The sequence below is a fragment of the Hemitrygon akajei genome, chromosome 27, assembly GCF_048418815.1.
Source record: "Hemitrygon akajei chromosome 27, sHemAka1.3, whole genome shotgun sequence".
Classification (NCBI taxonomy): domain Eukaryota; kingdom Metazoa; phylum Chordata; class Chondrichthyes; order Myliobatiformes; family Dasyatidae; genus Hemitrygon; species Hemitrygon akajei.
Genome location: NC_133150.1, coordinates 7,721,584 through 7,747,581, shown reverse-complemented (window position 1 = coordinate 7,747,581; position 25,998 = coordinate 7,721,584). Strand labels below are relative to the sequence as shown.

The 25,998-nt window shown below is 44.0% G+C and overlaps 1 protein-coding gene across 2 annotated transcripts in view; it reads left to right on the top strand.

Moving 5' to 3' along the window:
* The first annotated feature begins 4,306 nt into the window (after positions 1-4,306).
* The window catches only part of LOC140717106 (T-complex protein 11-like protein 1), a 57,045-nt gene continuing 35,353 nt past the window's right edge, over positions 4,307-25,998 (top strand). For both annotated transcript variants that reach the window (XM_073030334.1, XM_073030333.1), the window contains exons 1-4: positions 4,307-4,405; positions 12,196-12,399; positions 24,164-24,296; positions 25,870-25,990. In XM_073030334.1, the coding sequence (XP_072886435.1) occupies positions 12,243-12,399; positions 24,164-24,296; positions 25,870-25,990 (411 nt within the window). In that variant the 5' untranslated portion in view covers positions 4,307-4,405; positions 12,196-12,242. The remainder of the gene's footprint in view (positions 4,406-12,195; positions 12,400-24,163; positions 24,297-25,869; positions 25,991-25,998) is intronic.

The following is a 25,998-nucleotide window of genomic DNA, read 5'->3' as shown; positions in this document are numbered from 1 at the left end:
CTAAGAAGCCTCGGTAGTCCCCCTGAAGGAGGGTTCGGAAGAACTTGCCGCGCCCAGACCGGTTGTAGTTCCTTTCCTATACAAGGACTTGGATGAGGCTTTCAGCACGGGAAAGGCATCGACCCTTCCACCACCGACTGTGCTGTAGATCTTCTGTACGTCCTCTGCGGGTCCATTATACACACTCTCAGGCCCAGAAAGTGGAGGCTGTTGCCGGGTCCACCTCAGCAGCTAGTGCAGACTTCCTCATACAAAAAGGATGGGAGCCTGTGGCCATATAAGGGATTAAATCACGTAATAGCCAAGAATCATTACCCCTTTCCATTGAAGATAGGAATACTGCCTTCAGGTTCTCCAAGGGCCTAGACCTGCAGAGTGTACAATCTGATCTGTATACAGGAAGGTGATGAGTGGAAGATTGCATTCAACGCCAACAGGGCAGCACGGGTACCCAGTTACGCCTTTCAGGCTTGTGAATGCTCCAGCAGTTGTTCAGGCCTTTATCAATGACATTCACTGGGATACTCTCCATGAGTATGCCTTCAACTACTTGGAGCTATCCTAATCTCAAAGTGCATAGGGGATCACGTCACTCATGACAGGGACATTTTAAAGTGGCTTCTAGAAAATGGACTGTCAGGCTGGTGAAGTCTGAATTTCACGCAATGACCATTTCATTTTTATTTTGGTTTCATCTCCAGTGGCAACCTCAAGATGGACACTACAAAGACCCAAGGCAGTCAGAGATTGGCCACAACCATCCTGTTATGAGATTCACCCAACCTCCCAGCTGCCAGGGTTTCGATGCTCTAACACTCCAGCGTATGGATAGCCAGTGCACGACCATCCCACCAATTGGCAATCATGCTTTGCAGTCAAGAATTCAGTATTTAATGAGCTCCTGAATGAAGCCTCTGTGCTCAATCACAGCCTAACTAGAGATGTCCTCTAGTGTTTGTTTTGTGCTCAGTTCCCAATCTAGTTTGATAGTGTCTCGATCCTTGCCTCAGAGACTCAAGCATTTCGGTCCTAACCATCCTTGTCAAGGCCTCTTGGCACAATTTTTATAACTCTATCAAATCTCCCCTCATTCTTCTATGCTTCAGGGATAAAGTTCTAGCCTATTCAACCTTTCCCTATAACTCTGGCCCTCAAGACAAGGTCACATCCTTGTAAATTTTCTATGTACTTTTTAAATCTAATTGACATCTGTCCTGTGGGTAGATTACCAAAACTGCACACAATACTCTAATTTGGGGCTCACCAAAGTCTTGTACAATATCAACATAACATCTCACTCTAAATTTAATACATTGATTTATGAAAGCCAATGTGTCAAAAGCTCTTTATGAAGTCACTTTCAAGGAATTGTGGATTGGTATTCCCAGATCCCTCAGTTCTACTGCATTTAGTGCTCTACCTACCACTCCCTGTATAAAGCCTACCCTGATTTGTCTTCCCAAAGAGCAACAGCTCACACCTGTCTGCATTAAATTCCATATGCTGCTTTCAGCCTATTCTTCCAGCTGGTCCAGATCCCTCTGCAGTACTGATAGTCTTCTTTGCTTTCCACCACGGCCCCAGTCTTGGTGAGATCTGAAAAGTTGCTGATCCAGTTTACCACATTATCATTCAGCTGCCACCCTGATATGATCCAGACACAATATCACCAGGACATGCTCTCCACTCATTGCTACTCAGATACAGGAGCTTGAAAACGCACATACACCATAAGATACAGGAGCAGAATTAGGCCATTTGGCCCATCAAGTCTGTTCTGCCACTTCATCATGACTGATCCATTTTCCCCAGCTTCTTCTCCATCACCATCGGATTTCTGAATTGCCAATGTCCCCAAGTACACCAGTGCACTATTGTTTTCTTCTATTCTGCACTCTTTTTGCACTCATTTTTTAAAGTTATATATATCTTATGTTTTTCTGGATTGCAATGTATGGTTATAAGAAAACAACATATGCCAGTGATATTAAATGCCGTTCTGGTTCAGATTATTGATATAGATAGCTCCTCCCACAAAGCCAATGTTTAATCCAAAGCTACACACAGAAAATGCTGGAGGAACTCACAGACAGGCAGAATCAATGGGAATGAATAAAAGTTGCCGTTTCAAGGTTGAGATTCTTCTTCAGGACTGGAAGCTAGAATAAAAAGGTGGGGGAGGGGAAGGATAGCTGGAAGATGATAGGTGAAGCCAGCTGGGTAGAAAAGGTAAAGGGCTGGAGAGAAAGGAATCTGATAGAATTTTGGCAGGTGGAGGCACTAGACAAAGAGGTCTCCCAATTTACAATGGGTTTCACCAACGTAGAGAAGGTCACATTGGGAGCACTGGTTGGAGAAATTTTGTTTTGGCAAATTTCCAAAAGCAGAGTTTCCTGGTGGTCAACCATTTTAATTCCTATTCCAACATGTTGGTCCATTGCCTCCTATTTTGTCATGATGAGGCCACTCTGAGTGGAGGAACAACACCTCATTCCATCTGGCTAGCCTCCAACCTGATGGCATAAGCATTGATCTCTCCTGGTTTAAAAAAAATCTCTCCCTCCCCCTTCCCTCTTCTATTTCCCACTCTGGCCTCCTGCCTTTTCTTACCTGCCTATCACCTCCTCCCCTTTCTCCCATGGTCCACTCTCCTCTCCTATCAGATTTTTCTCTCCAGCACTTTATCTTTTCTACCCACCTGGCTTCACCAGTGCTTTTTCCCCTTCTGGCATCGTCCTTGTTCTTTTCCAGTCCTGAAGAAGGGTCTCAGCCCAAAACATCAACTCTGTTCATTTCCACAGATGCTGCCTGACCTGCTGCGTTCTTCCAGCATTTTGAGTGTGTGTTGCTTTGGATTTCCAGCATCTGAGGAATTTCTTGTTAATGATTCATCCAATTTACTACTTCATCTCGGATGCCAAGTGACTGAACCTCTCATGCAGGATCTTGTCAAATGCTTTGCTGAGGTTTGTGTAGACAACACACTGCCCCGCCTTCATCAACTTTCCTGGTAATTTCCTTGAAAAACTCTACAAGGTGGGTTAGACTTGACCTACCATGCACAAATCCATGTTGACTATCCCTGTCTATCCAAATACTTCTGTTTCCTGTACCTTAGAAAACCTTCCAATAACTTGCCCACTACTGATGTCAGACCCTCCAGGCTATAATCTCCTGTCTAGTTCTTAGAGCCTTTTTTAAACAACTGAACAACTTTAGCTGTCCTCCAATCCTCAGGCACCTCACCAGTGGCTGAGGAAGTTTTAAATATCTCTGCTAGGGCCCCTGCCATTTCTGCACTTGCCTCCCACTGGGTCAGCGGGAACACCTTGTCAGGCCCCGGGGATTTATCCACCCTGATTTGCCTCACTTTTATAGACTGTTTCAGTCTCCTGAGTAACTACAAATGCAAAACAAAAATCCATTTAGAGTCTCCTCCATCTCTTTTGACTCCATTCATAGATGGTCCTCTGATCTTCCAGAGGACCAATTTTGTCACTTGCTGTCATTTTGCTCTGAACAAAAGGATAAGGAGAAGCCCTGGGATTCTCCTTCACCTTGTCTGCTAGGATCGTCTTTCTAATATCATTCGTGTCGGTACAGCACCACGTTCAATGCTCGGGTCGAAGTCTCTGGTCACGGTTTTGGGGCAAATACAGTGACTTAGATTTGCAGTATCACCCCTTCTAGAGTCTTTGTGCAATGGGGAGAATGGGAGCTGCAGTTTTCTGTACAACCGGAGTGAATGCAATCAATGGATTGAAAAATGTTTTGTGACATCCTGCGGTCAGAACAGGCGCTTTAGAAATGTAAACCTTTCTGTTTTCAGCGATTTAATATACGTCTCTTGGCACCCAGGCTGTTTATCATAGAATCACTTCCTTGTTGCCATGGTAAAATGCTGCTTACTTTTAAAAAAACAGATTACATGTTGCAAATCGACCTTCGCATACTCACGATTTAATGCAAATTATTTTGCATATAGATTTTCAAATCATTCAGTATTAGACCCTTTGTCCAATATTCATAAATGTGGTTTTAATGGACCTTTCCGAATTTTAATACATGTTTTGCAAGGTTGCAACTGACTGGGAGGCGGAGCCTCGGCGCTGTTTAGTTTCAATATTGGAAGAGCTCATTGAACGAGGGGAGCGTAGAAGCCATTAAAATACTGCGCTGCCATCCTTTTTGAATAAATGAAACATACAGAGACCTCGCATATATGAGTAAAGTATTAATTCTGCTATCTAAATAGACAATTGATCCTCTTCCATGCGACCCTATGAATTTGAATACAAAAGCGTGACTTGGGCATCCCCCGAGTTTGCAGAGTGGTAGGATCTAATTTGAAATTACAGCGGGCTGGTGGTCGGTGTAAACACAAAGTGAACGAGAGGACGCGAGGGTAAGTGGCTTTGATCCGATATCGATGGCAAAACAAACCATTTGGGTTCTCCATACATTTTCGTATTTACCTCACTGCAGTCGACAAACTTCTGTGTCTAATGTTTCAGATTTTTATACGCATTTCAAATTTACATGTATTCCAGTCGAGGTAGTAGGTGATGCTAAGGAATTGTTCTGTTTTAGTCTTTTGATCTAACATGCGCTTCTCGCTGCTAAAACGTGGACAACTATGTAGTAGTTGCTGTTTAGTTTTGCTATAGAGAGATTGCTAACTGCAAATGCTACAAATCTGAAATAACTGGGCGGACGTCGCCAAAGGAGTTGACAGGTGTTTAACTTCCGTGGAGCTGCTGGGCATTTCCAGAATAGCCCGTGGAGAGGACTGAGAGTTATTCAATGGTTTATTGTATGGAGAATGGCAGGACTGTTCGGGGATGGGTGACATGCCTCGGTCATTGAATCATCTTTGCAATGTCTGTCTCTGTGAGGGCGGAGAGATGTTGGACAGTAATTTAGGAACAACTCAATTGACAATGTCAGATATTTGTGCAGCGCTGGTTAGTAATAGAGGAGGCAAATACTGCAGGTGCGAGTATGTCTTGTTACGGCATCTCAATTGTAACAGCGGTGCTGTATTCAGGTTTGAATGTTGAGTAGTATCCGAATATCAAACACGAGGAAATCTGCAGATGCTGGAAATTCAAACAACAACACACACAAAATGCTGGTGGAACACAGCAGGCCAGGCAGCATCTATAAGGAGAAGCACTGTCGACGTTTCGGGCCGAGACCCTTCGTCAGGACTCATTATCCGAATATTCTTGTTTTGTTAGAAGTTTACAAACTCCGTGCCGTGTGTGACAGCAGTTTTAATCTCAGTAGTCACAGATTATGTTCTGGCAGCGGAGATCACGTCCACCCGTGTGAAATGCTTTATATTTGTTACGAAGAACCCAGCATTTTGTCCAGATTCCTAGTTCAGTTACCTGGTTTACTTAATAACAAAACATCACGAACCTGGGTGGAAGAAGCCTTAATCTTCTGTTTAGCAGGAATAAAGAGTGGAAAATGATGGAAACAGGAAATGCTGAACTGACCAGGGAGGATGAACGTTTCAGTCAGTGAACTTTGGTTCTGATTAATGGATTTTGACATGAAACATTAAATCCGTTTCTCCCGTCACAGCTGCTGCCTAACCTGCTGAATACTAAGTAAATGTCCTGTTCCACCCCCACCTCCAGATTTCTAACATCTGCAGTTCCTTTACTTCTCAGCAGGAAAAATTTGGGTTGGTATGTTTTAAGAATATTTTTGAAGACGGGTGGATGGCCCGTGGGTTTTCAAGAGTACAGGAGCTTGAGTTTGGAGATACTAATGCTGTATAGGAGTAGGAACCGAGGAGGTGGGTGTTCGTGGAGGGAAAGTGAGAGGAGGGGGCTACATTGATGGTCAGGGATGAAATGGGGATGTAGTGCTGAAGAGGTTAGGAAGGGATGTGGAAAATGACAATGGGGAAATTTGCAGAGAATTCAGTGCAGTAAATAATGGATGGCAGTCAGGGACTCGGTGTGAATAAAGCACCTTCTGTTTTGCTTTACGGTTTCTAAAGGAGAAAATCTGCCGATACTGGAAAGGCAAAGCAACAAGTGGGAAACGGCTGATGTTTTGGGCCAGGGTCTCTGCTCAAACTGTCAACTGTTTCCATGGATTGTGTGTGTGTGTGTGTGTGTGTGTGTGTGTGTGTGTGTGTGTGTGTGTGTGTGTGTGTGTGTGTGTGTGTGTGTGTGTGTGTGTGTGTGTGTGTAGTGTGTGTGTATGTGAGGTGTGTGTGTGTGTGTGTGTGTGTGTGTGTGTGTATGTGTGAGTGTGTGTGAGAGTGTGTGTGTGTGTGAGTGTGTGAGTGTGTGTGTGTGTGTGTGTGTGTGTGTGTGTGTGTGTGTGTGTGTGTGTGTGTGTGTGTGTGTGTGTGTGTTTGTCCCATTGGAGCCAGGGAAGGATGAAGAAACCATAGGTAGAGATGTGAAACATTCTTCAACAGGAAGAAAGAAACATTCTTAAGGTTTAGGAAGCAGGGATCAGACAGGGCTCTTGAAAGTTCTTAGGTAGCCATGAAAAAACTTGAGTAGGGAATTATGGGTGAAGAAGGGTGCAGGAGAAGGCCTTGATGACTAGGATTAAAGATAACTCCAAGGTATTCTACAAACAAGACAGAATCTGCAGATGCTGGAAATTCAAGCAACACACACAAAATGCTGGAGGCCAAGCAGCAACTATGGGTGGGGGCGGGGGGAAGTACAGTCGCTGTTTCAGGTCGAAGCCCTTCGGCAGGACTGGAATACACAAATGTGAAGAACAGGAGGATGAGCAATCAGGGATAAATGATGAAACATAAGACCATATAACACAGGAGCAGAGTTACACCATTCAGCCCATTGAGTCTGCTCTGTCATTTGATCATTCCCCTTCAAGCCCATTCTCCTATCTCCTCCCTGTAAGCTTTCACACCCTATCAACCTCCACCTTAAATACACCCAATGACCGGGCCTCCACAGCCAGGTTAACCAGCCCCATCTGGCAAAGAATTCCACAAATTCGTCACCTTTTGTGTAAAGACATTCCTCCTCATCTCCGTTCCAAATGGAACACCCCTCTATTCTGAGGTTGTGTCCTCTGTTCCAAGTCTTCCCCACTATCAGAAATAGCCAATCATCTAGACAATTGAACATTCGAAAGGTTCAATGAGATCCCCATTCATCCTTCTAAATTCCAGTGAGTACAGACCCACAGCCATCAAACACTCTTCATATGATCATCCTTTCATTCCTGGAGTCATTTTCGTGAACCTCAATTGAACCCTTTTGAGTGTCAGCACATCCAGGAGCTAGAAACGGGAGGAGTGGGGTGCTGGAACTGAGGTTGGTGGTGGTGGATGGGAGATACCAACACTCCTTTCTCTAATTCCAACCTCACTCCTCCCAAATGCTCTGCTCTCCACTCCTTCCAAATGCTCTGCTCTCCACTCCTTCCAAATGCTCTGCTCTCCACTCCTTCCAAATGCTCTGCTCTCCACTCCTTCCAAATGCTCTGCTCTCCACTCCTTCCAAATGCTCTGCTCTCCACTCCTTCCAAATGCTCTGCTCTCCACTCCTCCCAAATGCTCTGCTCTCCACTCCTCCCAAATGCTCTGCTCTCCACTCCTCCCAAATGCTCTGCTCTCCACTCCTCCCAAATGCTCTGCTCTCCACTCCTTCCAAATGCTCTGCTCTCCACTCCTCCCAAATGCTCTGCTCTCCACTCCTCCCAAATGCTCTGCTCTCCACTCCTCCCAAATGCTCTGCTCTCCACTCCTCCCAAATGCTCTGCTCTCCACTCCTTCCAAATGCTCTGCTCTCCACTCCTCCTAAATGCTCTGCTCTCCACTCCTTCCAAATGCTCTGCTCTCCACTCCTCCCAAATGCTCTGCTCTCCACTCCTTCCAAATGCTCTGCTCTCCACTCCTTCCAAATGCTCTGCTCTCCACTCCTTCCAAATGCTCTGCTCTCCACTCCTTCCAAATGCTCTGCTCTCCACTCCTCCCAAATGCTCTGCTCTCCACTCCTCCCAAATGCTCTGCTCTCCACTCCTTCCAAATGCTCTGCTCTCCACTCCTTCCAAATGCTCTGCTCTCCACTCCTTCCAAATGCTCTGCTCTCCACTCCTCCCAAATGCTCTGCTCTCCACTCCTCCCAAATGCTCTGCTCTCCACTCCTCCCAAATGCTCTGCTCTCCACTCCTTCCAAATGCTCTGCTCTCCACTCCTTCCAAATGCTCTGCTCTCCACTCCTCCCAAATGCTCTGCTCTCCACTCCTTCCAAATGCTCTGCTCTCCACTCCTTCCAAATGCTCTGCTCTCCACTCCTCCCAAATGCTCTGCTCTCCACTCCTCCCAAATGCTCTGCTCTCCACTCCTCCCAAATGCTCTGCTCTCCACTCCTCCCAAATGCTCTGCTCTCCACTCCTCCCAAATGCTCTGCTCTCCACTCCTTCCAAATGCTCTGCTCTCCACTCCTTCCAAATGCTCTGCTCTCCACTCCTCCCAAATGCTCTGCTCTCCACTCCTCCCAAATGCTCTGCTCTCCACTCCTCCCAAATGCTCTGCTCTCCACTCCTCCCAAATGCTCTGCTCTCCACTCCTTCCAAATGCTCTGCTCTCCACTCCTTCCAAATGCTGTCGTAGTCTGGTGGACTGACCTCACTAAGGAACACCAACCCGAACGCCATCTCTCAGACACCTCCTCTTACTTACCCCTCACACAGGACCTCACTAAGGAACACCAACCCGAACGCCGTCTCTCAGACACCTCCTCTTACTCACCCCTCACACAGGACCTCACTAAGGAACACCAACCCGAACACCATCTCTCAGACACCTCCTCTTACTCACCCCTCACACAGGACCTCACTAAGGAACACCAACCCGAACGCCGTCTCTCAGACACCTCCTCTTACTCACCCCTCACACAGGACCTCACTAAGGAACACCAACCCGAACACCGTCTCTCAGACACCTCCTCTTACTTACCCCTCACACAGGACCTCACTAAGGAACACCAACCCGAACACCATCTCTCAGACACCTCCTCTTACTTACCGCTCACACAGGACCTCACTAAGGAACACCAACCCGAACGCCGTCTCTCAGACACCTCCTCTTACTTACCCCTCACACAGGACCTCACTAAGGAACACCAACCCGAACGTCGTCTCTCAGACACCTCCTCTTACTTACCCCTCACACAGGACCTCACTAAGGAACACCAACCTGAACGCCGTCTCTCAGACACATCCTCTTACATACCCCTCACACAGGACCTCACTAAAGAACACCAACCCGAACACCATCTCTCAGACACCTCCTCTTACTTACCCCTCACACAGGATCTCACTAAAGAACGCCAACCCCTTGTCTCCCAACCCAACATTATTGACTCTGAGGATCTCCCATCCACCACCAACCCCATAGTTCCCACACCCACACCTTCCGTTTCTATCTCCTACCCAAGATCCACAAACATGCTTGTCCAGGTAGACCCATTGTCTCAGCTTGTTCCTCCCCACTGAACTCGTATCTGCATACCTCAACTGTTTAATCTAAACACCACCCCCCCCCGCCAAGTTCAGTCCCTTCCTACCTACACCTGTGACACTTTACACTCTTTGGATCCTTTCAATGATTTCAGGTTCCCTGGCCCCCATCTTATTTTCACTATGGATGTCCAGTCCCTATACACCTCCACCCCCCACCGGGAAGACCTCAAAGCTCTCCCTTTCTTTCTGGACACCAGACCCAACCAGTTCCCCTCCACCACCTCTCTCCCCTGTCTAGCGGAACTTGTCCTCACTCGAAATAATTTCTCCTTTGGCTCCTCCCACTTCCTTCAAACATGTAGCCATGGGCACCCACTATGCCAGTGTTTAACAGGGTTCCCAGTGTAGGCACATGCAGAAAGTCAGGAAGCATGGAACCCAGGGACACTTGACTGCAGAACTGGCCTGCCACATGAGGCAGAGGGAGTTAGTAGATGGAGAGAACTCTGTCTGGAAGTCAGTGGTTTTCCAAGAGGATCTGTTTGGGGACGCCTGTTCTTTGTAATTTTTACAAATGATTTGGATGAGGAAGTGGAAGGGTCAGTTAATAAATCTGCAGATGGCACAAAGGTTGCTGGTGTTGTGGATAGTGTAGAATGATGTCATGGATTGCAACAGGACATTGAAGGGATGCAGAGTTGGGCTGAGAAGTGACTGATGGCGTTCAATCTGAAAAGGTGTGCTATGATATACTTTGGAAGGACGTATTTGAAGGCAGAGTACAGGGCTACTGGCAGGATCCTTAGCAGTGTGGAGGAACAGAGGGATGTCAGCATTGATCTCCATAGATTCCTCAAAGTTGCCACTCAAAAGTGATAGGGTGGTTAAGAAGGTGTATAGTGTGTTGACCTTCATTGGTTGGAGTATTGGGTTCAAGAGTTGCCAGGTAATGTTGCAGTTCTGTAAAGTCCTGGTGAGGTCACACTTGGAGTATTGTGTTCAGTTCTGGTTAACTCATTATTGGAAGGACATGAAAGCTTTAGAGATGGTGCAAAGGGATTTACCAGGATGCTGCCTGGATTAAAGAGCGTATCAAATGAGAATAGGTTGAACAAGCTAGGTTTTTTCCAGGTTAGAGAGAAGGAAGATGAGCGGTGACTTGATAGAGGTATACAAGATGATAAGAGACATAGATAGAATGGACAGCCAGTGACGTTTTTTGCAGGGTGGAAATGGCTAATGCAAGAATGCATAATTTTAACGAGATTGGAGGAAAGTATAGGGGATGTCAGAGGTTTTTTTTATACAGTGGTGGGTATGGGGTAGAGGCAGATACATTAGGGACACTTAGGAGACTCTTGAATGGGCACACGGATGAAAGAAAGTGATCTTGGAGCAGGTTAAAAAGTCGACACAAGTTTGTGGGCTGAAGGACCTGTACTGTGCTGTGCTGTTCTACTGTATGTTCTACGTTAACATGTGGTTAGACACAGGAAACTTTTTTTAACTATGTAAATGACAATCTGCTTTGCATACTGTTACGAACCCCGTAACTGGGTCACTTACCAGCAAAGATAGAGAGGTCCGTTGAAGTCTGATGGTACTATTTTTAACAGTATTTATTGGTAAAAATACACAAAAATAATATCAATGCAAACATACAAATAATATACGTTGTCAATACTAAATCTAAAAGTGCGGGTATAATAATAATCAATAAGAAATAAGCTCTATCGTTGTCTAGGGGATAATGTATTGTCCGATGGAAATTTAAAGGTCACTCAGTTCATTCAGGCTGCAGCCTTTGGTTGGAGTCAAGAGAGAGATTTTTAGAAACTTGCCAATTCCTTTTATGATTCCGATCCTTCGAGAGTTCCGTGGGTGTGGCCGGTCACTTATGGCCTCTTCTTTAGCTAAGCCGTTCTTCCGTGGTAATCCCGCCAATTCCTAGGCAAAGGGAAAGGATGCACACGAGCCCCCCCACCAGCTGTCGCTATTAAACGCTGTCACGGGATTTCTGGCGTTTCTCCTGGTGCGTCTGAAGGGGTTGTTCCCCAGACCCTCTTTTATCCTTACTCACGGGGTCTCAGATGTCAATCAGGTTGGGATGATGCAATCCCTCAACCAGCCCACTCTGGTCACCCCCTGAGGGCTTCAATGAATAGTACAGTACTCAATACACAATTCCGTCTCCAAGAGACAATAGCCGTTATCAATGGTTCCGCCTTGCTGAGGCCAGGACACATTCCAAAACCTGTGTATTCTGGACGACTCTCTCTCATTTCCTGGGTCCCAGACCCGAATTAATAGCGATCTTGCGATTCTCAAAAAGGAGGGGGCTACTTTGTACCCTTCGGCCCCTCAGAGTTGTGGCACATTCGTAACAATACAAAGACAATGCAGGGTTTACATGATATTCTCACAATGGAAGAGAAACTCTGGCGAGGCTGTGGCATCAGTCGATGGGTGTTGACTGCAGCCGAGGTGTTGACTCTCCAGAGTCTCGAGAAGAGAATGAGTGAGGGTGAATGTGCAATGGGTTTTAGGCAACTTTTCAGATACCTTTTGCAATGTGGATTCGACACTTAGTAATTAGTCTCCTTTCCCACTTCACCCCTCAAGGGGATATTCTAAATATCTGGGCAATTGGGAGGTGCCCTTCTGTATTACAGAGGGTCAGAGCATTGATCTGAAGGATGCATTTTCATTCTTAACCAACAGATTTTCCTCTTCTACTGGATTTGGAAGGGGAAATAAATGCAGACATAATGCCCAACAGTGAGGACAAACTGCCTGTGGATGACGGTCACAATAAAGGTCGAGGAGAAGAGGAAGGTAGAAGAGCTCTACCCACTGGTGTCGGCTCAGATGGTGGGAATGACAGCTCCAGTATGCCTAACCTCTGCAAGCCAAGTATTTCCTGCTGTAAGTATGAGGTTGCTGCTCAGCGACCATCGCTTGTGAAGTCTTGTGTGTCACCTATCCCGAGCTGCCACATGACATTTGAAGAGCAGCACTGGCATATAATGATGAAATGGCTTCACCTGATATTGCTAGGCATAATCCCGAGTGTCGTCATTGAAGTATCACTCAAATAATATTTATAATACTGTATCACTAATTGTTAATGTGCAATAGTAAGTGTTTATACATCATTAGTAAATGGCACAAGCAACATACTTGCATCTCCACTGAACCGTCGGTATCGGACCGTGCTCACTTGGATGTTATTGCACCACCTCCAATACTTCACCCACATGAATGTGATTATTGTCAGTATTTCAGGCTCCGGGGCTATTAACAGCCCTCAATATGCTCTTATTTTCTTTTTATTTGCCACTAAAGGTAAGATTGGGCACTGAAGCTGAATGGTATGTCCTTTTTAGGACCAGTCCCAAAGTAGCTTTCAAAACAACGTCTAGTGAGGTGCTCCGGTACTCAATTCCAACAAAGCCAGGACACGTAAACTTCTGTGCTCTGAGTGTCGTGAGCATTTATGACACTATGAGCTGTCAGGTAAACTGGGCGTTGTTCCAGGGTATGAGAAGCTAGTTTCCAACAGATGGCATTTCTCATTGTGTTATTGATGAACACATTTTACAATCGGCTGTTAGACCACTCCATTATCATTCAGAAATTCAGGTTCAGGACACACAAAATGATTTTGGCTTCTTCAATGGCTAATGCAGATTAGAATAGGACTATGTTGTCATTGCTCAAAACAACGAGATTGTGGTGCAACTCCAGTCCGTGCAAAACTGACGCATGAGCAAAGCTGTTGTGGAAAGGTTTGGGTGGACACAGTGCCAGTCACCCTTCATCATGTTCTTCACTCAGCTCTGAAGCGATGAAGGTGTGTAGGTCAGGGTGTTCTTTGTTTACTACAGCTCAGCATTCATCACTATCATCTCAATGAAACTCATCACTAAGCTCCAAGCCCTGAGGCTTGACACTTCCCTATGCAAAATGATCCTGGATTTCCTCACTGGCAGACCCTAGTTAATACAGATCGACAACAACATCTCCACACTCACAGTCCACCGCAGGGCTGAGTGTTTAGCCCCCTGCCCTACCCACTTGATACTTGTGATTGTGCACAACAACAACCTCTCACTCAATGCCAGCAAAACCAAAGAGGAAGAAGCCAGACATCCATGAGCCAGTCCTTATTAGGAGAACAGAGTTGACGGTGGTCAGTAGTTTTAAATTCATTGGCATTAACAATCTCAACTGGGACCAGCTTTTAAGTCAGTCGCAGAGCAGTACAGAACTGAAACAGGCCGCTCGGCCCTTCTAGTGTGTGCCAAACTATTATTCCCATTGACCTGCACCTGGACCGTATCTCTCCACCCCACTCTGATGTCATCACAAAGAAAGCCCACCACCACAACACACTTCTGGTGTAAAGCTTTAAAGAACAATTTTCAGTCACTGGCACAAACTAGCAGTTTTAATCAGCTTTTGGAGTAATCATTGCATGCTAAAACCTGAAACTCAAATCCATTGGACAGCGTGCAAAAACTGCACATGAAAGGAATTTCTTAACATTATTTCATGAAATCACAAACATGATTTGAAGAACAGACTATAAAAGGATAATCAGAGAGCTATTTCTCACATCTTAAAAACAAGTTGGAACTCCATCTGCTCCTGACCTCGGGACTGAGGTTCCTTCAGGTATAACCTGGGTGTGTTTTGAGATCTGCGTGAAGAAGAATGAGGCAGGTGACTGTTCTGTTAAGGCAGTTACACCTAAAATAACTTGACTATTAATTACATTTTTCCTTTAAAAATTAACAGCAGTGTAATAGGTCTAACAGTTTGTTTATTTTGGAATTCATAGATTGAGCTGTTAAAATGGTCAAGGAAGGGGAAAAAGAAAGAAGCTTTGAAAGTTGGGATTATCCAAACCCACTGATTAGCTTCACTGAATAATTGGTTCAGAAACTATCCCATGGAGATTTCCTAGATGTATATTTGCTAGCCACACCCTGTACCTGTCCCTTGGACAATACAGTGGCATTTAAGATGACCCATAAAATTTATCCGGAATGTAACAGGCAACTGATGTGAAACAACGGTCATCACCTCACTGTGGACATTGGGCTAACGAGCCATCCTGCGGGCTGTACAGTGGCGGAGCTGGTAGTGCTGCTGTCTCACTGCTCCAGTGACCTGGGTTTGATCCCAACCTCCGTGCGGAGTTTGAACTCTATGACCGTTCTCCAAGGTGTTTCAGCTTCCTCCCAGATCTCAAAGGTAGGTTAGTTGATCATTGTAAAATTGCCTCAAGAAGAGTGTTAAAATCTGAGAAGTAATTGATAGGGAAGCAGGAAATTAAAATCAGTGAGGATAGGATTAGTGTAAGAATGGATGCTTGTTGGTTGAATGGAACTCGATGGGCTGAAGGGCCAGTTTTCCTGCTATATTGATCTATGACTAAATTCTGGCAGTAAAGCAATCAATTAAGAAGGCATCCATTATGTTGGCCTTTATTGCAAGGGGATTATGTTTTAAGAGTGAAAACATTTTGCAGTACATATCACGTATACTCCATTTCCAAGGAAGATTATATTTTTTAATAGAGGAAGTGCAGTGGAGGTTCACCAGATTGACTCCTGGATGGCAAATTTGTCTACAATTAAATATCAAATTAAATACACTCTCTAAGTAAGCAAAGTCATCTCATTAAGATGTACAAAATTCTTAACAGGCTTGGCAGGGTAGATGGGGAATTGATATTTCTCCTATCTTGAGCCAGAGAGTAAAGTCTAAGAATAAAAGATCAGCTACGTACAACTGAGACAGAATTTCTGCACCCAGAGGGTGGTGACTTGTTAGATTAACCTGCCTAAAAGGACTGCTGAGACTGATTCACTCCTTTTATTCAAGTTAGATCAGAATAAATAGTGCTGGAGTAAAATACTGCCCCAATACTGAATATTTGAATGTTTGAATAGGCACAAGACGCCAAATGGATTTTTGATGCTTTGTAATGTTCTTTGATAAAAGAACATAGTAGCAATAATTTGATAAATTTGTTTATCAGACTTCAAGGAGAATGGAAATCAATATTTTTCTGATCACACAGGAACAAGAGAATTTGTAAAAGTTCTATTAAGACCATAAGACATAGGAACAGAAATAGGCCATTCAGTCCATTGAGTCTGCTTTGCCATTCCACCATGGCTGATTTACTTTTCCTCTCAACCCAATTCTCCTGCCTTCTCCCCATAACCTTTCTTGCCCTGAGTAATTGACAAACTATCAATCTCTGCCTTAAATACACTCAATGATTTGTCCTCTACAGCCACCTGTGGCAATGAATTCCACAGATTCTCCACCCTCTGGCTAAAGGAATTCCTCCTCATCTCTGTTCTAATTGGACGTCCCTGTATGCTGGGGCTGTGCCTTCTGGTCATAGACTTCCTCACCAAAGGAAACATCCTCTCCGTCTCCACTCTATCTAGGCCTTTGAACATTTGAAAGGCTTCTAATCCTCAGTCATCTAAATTCCAGTGACCTCTTTATTCTTTTTATAATTTACTAATTTAATAATATCCCACTGTAATTATTATCCCATGTCTTGGCAACCGTTCAGAAGCCTTTTATTCCCCAAATCATTCTCATGAACCTCTTCTGAATCTTCTCCAATGTCAACACATCCTTTCTTCAATAAAGGACACAAAACTGCTCAAAATACTCTAAGCCAGGTCTCACCAGTGCCCTTATAAAGCCTCAGCTTTACATCCTTGCTTTTCCATTCCAATCCTCTCGAAATGAATGCTGTAATTGTAATTACCTTCCTCACCACACTCAACTTGCAAGTTAACCTTTAGGGGATCATGCACGAGGACTCCCTTGTCACTTTGCACCTCAGATTTTTGAATTTTCTCCACATTTGGGAAATAGTCTACATTTTTATTTCTCCTACCAAAGTGCCAATCCAAAATTGCCTCTCCTCTACTGGGCTCAACTACAAGCTGCTTGAAAACCCATCTCATAGACATCATACAAATTTCCTCTCTTGGGATCCAGCACCAACCTGATTGTCCCACTCTACCTGTATATTGAAATCCCCCCATTACTAGCAACATTGCTCATTTTGCATGCCTTTTCTATCTCCGGTTGTAATTTGTATTCCACATCCCAGCAACTGTTCAGAAGCCTGATTATAACACCCAATCAGGGTCTTTTTATCCTTGCAGTTTCCTTACTCTACCCACAAAGACTCTACATCTGGTTTAAGATTCTCCAGTTTAAGATGGTGCTACAGAAGTCAGGCGACAGCTTTCAGGTAGTTCAAAAGGCAAGAAATTTAACTAAAATATTAATAACACTTATTCTGAGGTATTTTATGGTCAAGTATCACTGCAAACAGTGAAGAGATGAGGTCAAAGGTGAAGCTGACTCGAGGGATGAACTGTGCTGGAGTGTTGCAAAGTTGTGTTTGAGACAGTGTCAGAGTCATCAGTGGTATCATAGTTAGAGCTGGAGCAAACATTTCAGAGGGGAGTTGAGGCAGAGGAGTGAGGTTGGATCAGTGCCAAGCTGATTTGGAAAGGTCAAGAATGGCTTTGGGCTGGGAGCAGGGTCTAGGCCATACCGTGGCGGGGCCTGTGTCCTACTGCGCGACACGATATGGTGTTTGGACGATTTAAGTGTTGGCCCAGATAGACTGGAAAGGCAAAAAAAAAATGACAGGACCAGAGATGAGGCTCAGGCCATTTCCTCTTGCCGTTCTGTGACGTTTCCTCCTCTCTCTGGCGCTGAGGCTGTGAGATTGCTCTGGCTACGACACGCTTCATGTCTGTGAGCTTTGCAGTGATTTAACCCATTATATGATGAATTGACACTGAGGATATGAGCCTGCTCTGGGATTTGGGTCTATGGTTCTGTTGTTTGCATGATTTGTGTTTTTTCCCCCTCTTTGTGCACTGGCTGTTGGACTTTTTTTTAATTGGATACTTTTGGGTTTCTTGTTTTGTGGCTTCCTGTCAGCAGATGAATCTCAAAGTTGAGCAACACATACAAAATGCTGGAGAGACCCAGCAAGCTAGGCAGCATCTATAGAAGGAGTAAACAGTCGATGTTTTGGGCCATTTTGTGTGTGTTGCTTGGATTTCCAACATCTACAGATTTTCTCATGCTTGTGAATCTCAAGGTTGTATAATTTAAACATACTTTGATAAAAATGTACTTTGAATCTTTTGAATCTTCTGTGTAATCATCTATAACATCTTCGCTTGTATACCAACTGCACCCCACCCCACCAGCCCTGTCAATCTGGTTCCCATTCCCCTGCCCTCCCCAGCAGTTCCATCAAACCTGTCCACAAGCACAGTGGGTTCAGTGTAGACTGGCATTTTGCTATACAGGTTACAACTTCCCCAGAAGAGACCCCAATGAACCAGAAATTTGAAACCCTGCCCCTGCACCAGATCCTCAGCCACTCATTCATCTGTACGACCATCCTATTCCTGTCCTGATTAGCACATGGCACCAGGAGTAATCCTGGAATTTCTGCCTCAGAGATCCTGCTCTGCAGCTTCTTCTCTAACTCCCGATTCCCACTGCGCAGGACCTCGTCCCCTTTCACCCTCTGTCATCGGTGCCCTCTGGCTGCTCACCCTCTCTCTTCTTCAGCTGCTCAGAAACATCCTTAGCTCTAGGCAACACACCATATGGTGCGTCTTTCACAGTCACAGAATCTCCTGTCTGTTCCCCTAACTATTGAGCCTCCTATCACTATCGCCCTACCTGACTCTACTGCTGAGCCTCCAGAGCTGCTACTGTGTCATTGACCTGGCTGCTTCTGCTGTGCCCTGATAGGTCATCCCCTTCAGAGTGTCCACAGGGGAACCTTGCACTGACCGTTTACTCCCCTTCTCCTGGTGGTCACCCACCTACAAACTGAAGCCTGCACTCTGGGTGTAACCAGCTCGGTAAAAGTCTCATCTATGAGGGCTTCAGACTCCCCAAAGGTCCTGCGTAGATCCAGATCCAACTCCAGTTCCTTGACCTTGTCAGTCAGGAGCTGAAGTTGGCTGCACTTCCAGCAGCACCCTGCAGTCCCACAGCATGATTCCAATCCCTTAACTACCACCCCAACTACGCTTGTTTTACCTTGGTGTCTAACTTCTTGAGCTTAAGTTCTACAATCAACTAAATAATTCCAAACATTTGTGCACCCTTGTCCTCTGCCTGTCGAGCCAAAGTCTGACCACTCCAGCACTGGCCCACTCCAACATTGTCCGCTCCCACAATGACCACTGTGCTTGCACCTCACATTTTACTGACCCTTGCTAAGTTACTAATAACCCAAGCGATCTCTCACTCAGCAGACCAGTTGCAACAGGCCCCAGCTGCTCTTTAAACCTGGCACACGAGGTCCACAAAGCACTGTCTCTGGCTCACTCCACGATCTCCCACTCAGCAATTTCTGTTACTCAGAAAGGAAGTTGCAACAATTTTAGGAAATGCAGTTCAGAGATATATTTCTCTTATGTCACTGGAGCTAACCAAACAAGTAAGGTGATCCACAAGATTATGGAGAGATACACCAGAAATATTTGAATTCATAATGGGTTAATAACTGGGAGGAATGTTTCCATTGGTGGCAAGATGGACATTCCAGGAAACAGAATTTAACAATTCTGGAGGGCAGGTGAGGAGAACTTGCTTCCATGATCTGGAGTGAAAGGACAGACCTGAAGACTCAAAAGAAAGAGCAGAGTAGTGGGATGGTTTTGAAATTCTTCACTAGCCTGGCAAGTTGAATAGTTGCCTCTTGTGTTGAGATGTGACTATTTTTCAGTTTTGTGACTGATCTGCCTCATCTCAGTGAAGAAAGAGATGGGGAAACAGTAGTCTATGTCTCCTCCACCCATCTCTCCTCGGATGACTTTCTGGCACCTGTAGCTGAGAAGTAGATATGAGTGGTTTGTGATCCCAAAGGATCCCCAGCAAGCGACCATGTTTTTTTTGGAGGTGCAAGGTTTGCAGTTTTGAAGTCAAAGACAACTTGAGCAATTGTATTCTTCATCCTTAACCTTCACATTGTTCTTTTTAAATCTGTATTCTAAATTCCAATTGTGAACAAGAGCAGAAATAACCACCAGTAGTGGAAACCAGCATCTACAACAAAGCCAACTCACAGTTTGAGAGTGTTGCGTTTCCTGGAACCAACAATTTGGCCATTTATATCTGTTTCCTGTTCTATGTTCATAAGAATCCAATTCAAAAGCATTTCTCACAGGGTAGTATTTTGTTTAAAACGTCAACTGTTCCTAGAAAGGCAAAGTTCTGGCCAGTATTGAAACATCAGTAAGACAGTTTAATTGGTCTTTTATCTCATTGTTGTATAATGGTCATCAGAATATGTAAATTGCCTGCTGCTTTGCAAAAGTAATCACTCTTTAAAAAGTTCTGGGGAAAGTACTGTACACTCATAAGTTTTAAGTAAAATGCACTTTACAGTGTGAACAAAAGAGTGGTGAATCAGCATCTAAGTTCCCAAGTTCGGTTATGTATTAGAGAAAAAAATTAGTTCTGGAGAAGCTCAGCAGAACAGGCAGATCCTGAGAGAGAGAGTGAAGTAAAATTAATGTTTTTTTGTCAGATAATAAACCTTCGTGAAGATGGATCTCTGTGCTAGGAAAGAATCCAATGCTAACTGCAGATTCTGAGTTTTCTCTTTGCCAGAATTTGTTATGTATTGTTATTTAAATGTATTAAAGTGATAGCACGCCATAGCATTCACATTATGGCATAGGAGTATAAAAATAGGTGCATTTCACCTCAGATCAACTATAAACCTTGGATAGAAACTCACTGATACCTTTCTTCTCAATGAAGAGGTTTGAAAACAGAAGGTCAAGTGTGGGAGTGGAATCTATTTATAAACTCAATTCTTCGTGCATGGAAGAAATCATGTAAATTATCTTTAGCTGGGGAAGGGAAGCCTAAGTGCTAAGGCCAAGGAATTGAACCCAGAACAGTAAACTACTATCACTCCACTTGCACATCCAATCACTGCAGAGTACAATCACTCTCAGTTATGCATTTCTAGACAGCCACTGTCTAGACATCCAGGAACAGATAACGGACAGTCCTCGAAGCTTATAACATGCCAGTTTAGCAGAATTTATTTTTGGAGGTGTGAGAATATTCACTTCTTTCATATGTTCATCCTCACTTGGCATATTGATTAGGACACCTTTATCTGTGTTCAAATTAAAAACTACTTTCTGAATGCATCAACTTCATAGTTCTCCTATTCTTTAGGTGAAGCAGGTGATGTGTATTCAGTTTTCCAAGGTTATGGTCTAAAGTGTTGCCATCGAATGTGCCAAACAAATGTCATAATTCTCTGCCAGAACAGGAAGAGAGTCTCCTGGCATTTCCTCAAAACAGAAGATAGCCATTTGAGTGTTAAATTACACTGGGTTACACCTGAACATTTGCTGTGAATCTCCTTCTGTAATGAGGGAGTGATGAACCAGGCTGGTAGCAGACACTTGGCACAGTCCCATCTTTACGAGTGTTCTCTACAGTGGTGTCAGACAATTGGAATGCTGCTTGTCCCAATGCCTGTTATTACCAGACAGAGCTCTTACTGAATGAGTAACCCAATGCAAAATGCAGGCTTTGCCTTAGAACGTAAAGTTTAAAGCAAAGGAACACTGGAGGCAATAAGCAAAGTACATAAAGCAAACTTCAAATGATCAGCTTTCATACAGGTTTGATCAGTGGACTCCATTCATTTTCCACAAGATTGAAAGGGTTACTGGTTGATTAACTTGTTGTGAAAATAGCAGCAGATAGTGTCAGTATGGGTCATCTTGGGTGAATTGTCCAAGACTAGTGCAATTAGGATGACGAATGCATGTGATTTGCGTTTCTCCTGTGTGGTGGAATGATAGTGTGCGTGCAATAGGACTGGCTGCTAAGTATGGCACTGATGGAAGTGTGCTGGTACCTGATTCCTCAGACCAGATCTCCTCAGTGTAACCCCAAGCAGCTGCTCTTCCTTGAAATAAATTTATTATCTAAAATCTCATTTTGTACTAGACTATTTTAATCTGCAAACTGTAAATTTGGGTGATGTTGAGGTTTGTTGCGTGGCAAGGGCTACGGGGAAGTAGGGAGCACCATGTGGAAGATGTCTCTCACTGAGGGAGTCCCTGAAAGCCCAGGTGCTTTCCTCCCTCTCTTGAGAAGCAATTCCCAGTTGGAGACTCTCTCATGTTGTTATCCCTCTTAAACACAAGGAAACAGGAGCAGGAATCGGCCTTGGCTCCTCAAATCTCCCTGGCATTCAAAGTGAATATGGCTGATCTATGCTGGCCTCCATTCCTCTTCTGTGCCAGCTCCTCATAATCCACGATTCCTAGCTCTTTAAAAAAAAAAAATTCCATCTCTAATTAATGGTCTGGTCTCCAACACTGTCCAGGGAAGAGAATTTCAGAGATTCATCATCATCTGATAAAGAAATTCCCTGCATCTCGGTTTTAAGTGACTGTCCACTTATTCTGTAACTTTGTCCTCTTCTTTCCGATTCTTCAACTTGTGAAAACATCTCAACCTTAAGTCCTTAAGGATCTTATACATTTGAGTAAGATCACCCCCCCCCCCATTCTTACAAACGAGAACACAGATAAAACTCTCTATAATCTCCTGAGAGGACTACCCTCCCATCCCAGCAATCATCTTTGGACCGCCTCCAGTGCTCCTGGGCTTCCCCAGGTTACAAACCCCCGAATAATGAGCGTCTCGTACCTATGATTGAACATTCGAGAGACTGGTGAGATGAATGGGGATGGACTTGTTGCCTGATACAGGGTTGCAGACATTGTCTTCAGGGTGGGAATGGACATTTTCACATTCCTCCTCCCTCTTCCCCCCCCCCCCCTTTGATGCAACAATTGGGGCTGGGTCAGGCCGAGCGGAACTGGGAGCACTGAGTTAGTTGCTCGCTCGACCACCAAGTCACTGAGGCCAGCTGGCGACCTCTCTTCCTGCAGTGGTTCACCCTGTCATCGGTGTTTCTGTGATCCTCTCACGCACACTCTTCATGTCCATCCTATAGTAACCTGAAAACCGTCTGCATAAAGTGGCACATTATTCCAGCTGTGGCCTCATCAACCCTTTGCACGACTGTAACAAACCTCACTGTTACTGAACTCCAACCACCTCCCCCCCACCCCCTCGCAATAAAGAACCGGCTGTTGTTTGCCTTCTAAACTATTTGTTGGTCTTGCCTGCTTATTTTTGAGTGATTATTTAATTAGATCCCTTTGAGCATCGTTCTGAGATGCTCTCCATTTAGAAAATAATTGTCCCTTTGGTTCTTCTTATCACAGACTACTGAGCGCTCGAACATTGACACCAGCACCAAGTACGGGCCCTTTGGCCCACAATGTTATGATGAACTAATTAAACTGGTACTTAAACTTTTTATTACAAAATAAATTTGAATATTAGAAGGTTATTGACAAGGACAGGCCATCCAGCCCAACAAAGCTTGCCAAATTCCTATTCACGCAGTGTGTTGAAATAACTATAGAGTTTAGATTTGGAAGTCTCTAAGGTACTACTCTCAAAATCCTCCTAAATTAATCTCCTCTGCCTACACAAATTTACATTCATGCATTCTCTGCATATTCATGTGACTATCCAAGAGCCTCTTTAACACCTCTATAGTATTTGCCTCCACGGCCACCCTTAACAGTATATTTCAGGCAACCACCATTCCCTGTGTTAATAAAAAAAACAACTTGCCTCACGGAACTTCGAGGTTATCCTTATCCCCTTATCTTACATGTATACTCCCTAATATTAGACTTTTCGAAGTTCCATTTGCCAGAACTTGGTCTGATCACTCAATCACTCTGCAGCTTGTATCTCTAGCTGTATGTCTATCAATATACGTACAGACAGAAATACTTGGAAACGTTACATCCATGCACTCCTTCAGGTCATTAATATAAATAGTCCGTTTCCATATTGTAATTTCAATGTAAAGTTTTGCATAAAAGCTGTCGAAGGCAACTCGTTCCTAAATTACCACATGCAGTAAATTATTTTGCACTGTTCCAATTGTGCGAGCCTTAAATATTATAGGACTAAAACTTAAAAGGATTTGGATTTGAGACATGAGAAAATATTTAACAAGCAAAGGCAGCCAAATATACAAACTTTATTTATTTAAGGCTTACTAGATATTTGCTAGAAGATACTTTAAAATGTTAACGGTCGCAATGTAATTTCCTTTCTTTTAAGAAACATGAGGATGGTTATAATCTGAAATGATGGAAATTTAGACTTATCTCAGTTCTTTCCTCAGACAGGTGCCACATGTTATAATGTCAAGTAGTGAGAAATCAAATTCTAAATAGAATTCATCTCCAGTCCCTTTAAAGTAAATTTATCCTTGATTAGACATGTTATTTAGTAGCATCCTGGATCTTTGTCTCTTTAGTTCAAATTAAATAGTTTATTCTCAGATGGGAACCTCAATAAAACTCAGGTTGACCCTAGCATTAATCTTCAGATTGGTCACATGGAGACCAGATCGACAGCCACACACCAGTGAAGTTGGTAAGGGTGCAAGTTATAGCTTCGTGAAGAACTGATGTGGTCATTTTGAAAATAAGAATATGCTGTGTACATGTTGTTCTTTCCACAGCCAGCCCGCCGCGACTCATATCTGTGGCTGAAGTTCTGGAAACTGCCCGAGGTGTGTCCAACCTGGCCATCGCACATGAAGTGGTCATAAACAGCAACTTTCAGTTCCAGCAGAAGGAACTACCTCAGAACAGGTAACGGTCAATTTTACCGAGTTTAGTTTCTGGATTAATCATTTGTCTTCCTTCCCACTGTTAGTTGACATGTTTATGTGTTAGTTTATCAACTAAACCAGGGGTGTCAAACTCATTTTAGGTCACGGGCCGGATTGAGCAAAATGCAGCTTCATGCGGGCCGGATCAGTCGGACGCGTGCGAACGCAGCTTTCGTTGCCTCCGTTTTTTCAGCCTGCTCTCATGTGTCTCAGTCTCTGCTATAACTACAAAGAGTTTCACTTTACAAATTCCATTTCTTATGAAGAAGACTGCCGAGCAAGACTGCCGAATAAACACTAAAAACCCTGAAAACCTGGTACCTGAATAAACTCAGCATTAGCCATATCATACGCCATAGGCGCTTCGATTACTGGGGCCAGCTTTAATAGTAATTAGATATTATCTCGCGGGCCAAAGATAATTCCACCGCGGGCCTTGAGTTTGACATATATGAACTAAACCATTCAGAAGGAATTGATTATGAAAATAAAGCTCATGTGATTCAAGATTTAATGCAGCTGGATATAAGACTTCGAGATAGAAAGCAACTCCTTCATTGTTTTCTCATAATAGAGAATTGTTTTGATGTTCCCCAGGTGATATTGTTGGAGCCAATGCCCTTTTATGACATATTTCTGACCTGGGTTGCAAGGATATTATTTCAAAGTGTGCCGCAGGAACAGCTCAAAAATGTAATAAACTATGAGATGCCGTCAGGGTGAAATAGAGAGTCTGGTCACATGACAGCATTTTTAATGCTGAGAAGTGGGAAGTGATTCATGTTGATAGGCAGAACGCAGTGAAGTAATGGGAACCAAATGGTACAATGTTAAAGTTCTGTGAAAACAAGGCTCCTGGAGATGTGTTCACAAAATACTTTGAAAGTGGCAGGACACATTTTAGAAAACACTTAAAAAAATAAGAAACCCTTGATTTTATTAATTCATAAAAGATAGAAACAGTGAAATTATTGGTTAACTGCTGTAAAAGGATTAGGCTTGGGATTTTGTGTTCACTTATAGATTCCACCTTTTACTAAGAATATCAAGGCCTCAGGAAATAATACTGAACATATTTACCAGGATGGTATCATGGGAGAAGGACTTCGATTGTCTGGAGAAAATACCAAAGCTGGGTTTGTTGTCTTTGGAGCAGAGAGTGATTGAAATGTTCAGATTCATGAAAGGCTTCAACAGGGTAAATAGGAATACATATCCTATTGACAGAAATGTCAGTAACCAAAGGAAACAGATGTGAGGTGATTGACAAAAGGACCAGAGGTGATATGAGAAAAGCAAATACACGGGAGTTTTTATGACCTGAAATACATAGTTGAGAGGAATCATGAAACGAACTTCCAAAATGAACTGTATGAATACTAGAAGGGAAAAGGTTACTAGACCACAGGGAATGAAGGGAAATCGATAGCACTACCAAACAGCTATTCAGACAGTAGTCAGAGAGCTTTACTATCGTGCAGCCTGTACCGATGATGCACCCTTGTTTCCCTGTCGCAGTCTCACTGTTAAATATCTGCTCATTTTTTTCACAGTTTGGAAAGGAGGGTGAAGGAGATCATGCACCAAGCATTCTGGGACTGTCTGCAGGCCCAGCTAAACGAGACCCCACCACAGTACTGCCAGGCCATCAAGCTGCTGCAGGAAGTTAAAGAGGTGAGGGC